This window comes from Balaenoptera musculus, chromosome 2 (genome assembly GCF_009873245.2).
Source record: "Balaenoptera musculus isolate JJ_BM4_2016_0621 chromosome 2, mBalMus1.pri.v3, whole genome shotgun sequence".
NCBI lineage: Eukaryota > Metazoa > Chordata > Mammalia > Artiodactyla > Balaenopteridae > Balaenoptera > Balaenoptera musculus.
The window spans coordinates 23,405,065-23,406,870 of NC_045786.1; the positions used below are offsets into that span (position 1 = coordinate 23,405,065).

The 1,806-nt window shown below is 52.7% G+C and overlaps 1 protein-coding gene across 1 annotated transcript; it reads left to right on the top strand.

Annotated features, from left to right (window-relative positions):
* The first annotated feature begins 535 nt into the window (after positions 1–535).
* LOC118889553 (ribose-5-phosphate isomerase-like) lies at positions 536–1,390 on the top strand. Its single transcript, XM_036841320.1, is given in 2 exon segments — positions 536–1,104; positions 1,106–1,390. Coding segments are annotated over 2 exon segments (828 nt in total). The 3' UTR covers positions 1,365–1,390.
* The last annotated feature ends 416 nt before the right edge of the window (positions 1,391–1,806 follow it).

Genomic DNA, 1,806 nt, shown 5'->3' on the forward strand with positions numbered 1-1,806 from the left:
TGATGGAACACAGTATTTGCAACTGGGATTGTCCCAGAAATCCTATGGCACCAAAACTAGACTTTACACTTTGCTCTGCAATCACTCTGAACCAAGCCTGGGAGAGAATGCCCTTTGGGAAGTTTCTCTCTGGGACACACGTGGTCGTGTTCCACGCCCTGCCCCTCTTTTGGAAGCACCCCTCCACCCCCATGCTGATCTAGCCCCTTAACCTCACACTCCTCCCAAATCTAATCTTGGTTCAGAGCTTGTTTTTCCCACACAGCCCTTGTCCTAAACCTTTCCGGATAAAGAAATGTCCTAACTTGGAGGACAAAGGCACTTCCATTGTTTCTGTGCTGGTTTTGTTCTTGAGCCCATTGCCTCCAAGGAACTGGATTTTAGAAACTAATAAACAGCAGGAAGGCACTGCTGTGCTTCTGCATGTATACACATCTGTCACATCAGAACCCTTGACGCACAAGAAACAATGACTCCTTTATTATGATAACTATAACCCTTGGTAACATTTTCACCTGATCAGTGCACAGGATTAATGAAGAGAGCCACGTATTTAGTTAGCTTCATTGGCGATCTAAAGACCTCTGCCTGGCAGTTCGGTGCTGGCAGCACAAGTACCGGTGGCAGGGGTGCTAACAGCGTCTGCCTGGCCCCCCCCACGATGTCCGAGGCCGAGGAGGCCAAGAAGCTGGCAGGCCGTGCGGCCGTGGAGACCCACTTGAGGAATAACCAAGTGCTGGGAATTGGGAGTGGTTCTACAACTGTCCATGCTGTGCAGCGAATAGCTGAAAGAGTGAAGCAAGAGAATCTGAATCTCGTCTGTATTCCCACTTCCGTCCAGGCCCGTCAGCTCATCCTGCAGTACGGCTTCACTCTCAGCGACCTGGACCGACACCCAGAGATTGACCTTGCCATCCATGGTGCTGATGAAGTAGATGCTGATCTCAGTCTCGTCAAGGGTTGTGGAGGCTGCCTGACCCAGGAGAAAACTGTGGCTGGCAATGCCAGTCGCTTCATCGTGATCGCCGATTTCAGGAAAGATTCAAAGAATCTCGGGGATCAATGGCACAAGGGAATCCCCATCAAGGTCATCCTGATGGCCTATGAGCCGAGCTGTGACCCAGAAGCCTGGGGGTGCGATTGAACTTCGAATGGCTGTCAGCAAGGCACGTCCTGTGGTGATGGATAATGGGAATTTGATCCTGGACTGGATGTTTGACCGGGTCCACAAATGGAGTGAAGTGAACACAACTATCAAAACGATCCGAGGCGTGATGGACACGGGCCTATTCATCAACATGACGGAGAGAGTCTACTTCGGGATGCAGGACGGCTCGGTGAACATGAGGGAGAAGCCTTTCTAAACTGGCCCTGCAGGAGCGGAATGTGTTCCCCTCACGTCCCCAGCCCAGCGCCGAGGCGGACATACCTCTCCAGGAGCCTTTGCCTTAATGTATCTGTGCCAGGTGGACACTTGGCAGGGTGGGGGGTTGAGGGTTAAATCCAGTCTTCTGAAGTATTGTTATTAAATGCCTTTTTAAAAAGAGAAATATAGGGCTTCCCTGGTGGCGCAGTGGTTGAGAATCTGCCTGCTAATGCAGGGGACACGGGTTCGAGCCCTGGTCTGGGAAGATCCCACGTGCCGCGGAGCAACTGGGCCCGTGAGCCACAACCACTGAGCCTGCGCGTCTGGAGCCTGTGCTCCGCAACAAGAGAGGCCGCGATAGTGAGAGGCCCGTGCACCGCAATGAGGAGTGGCCCCCGCTTGCCACAACTAGAGAAAGCCCTCACACAGAAACGAAGACC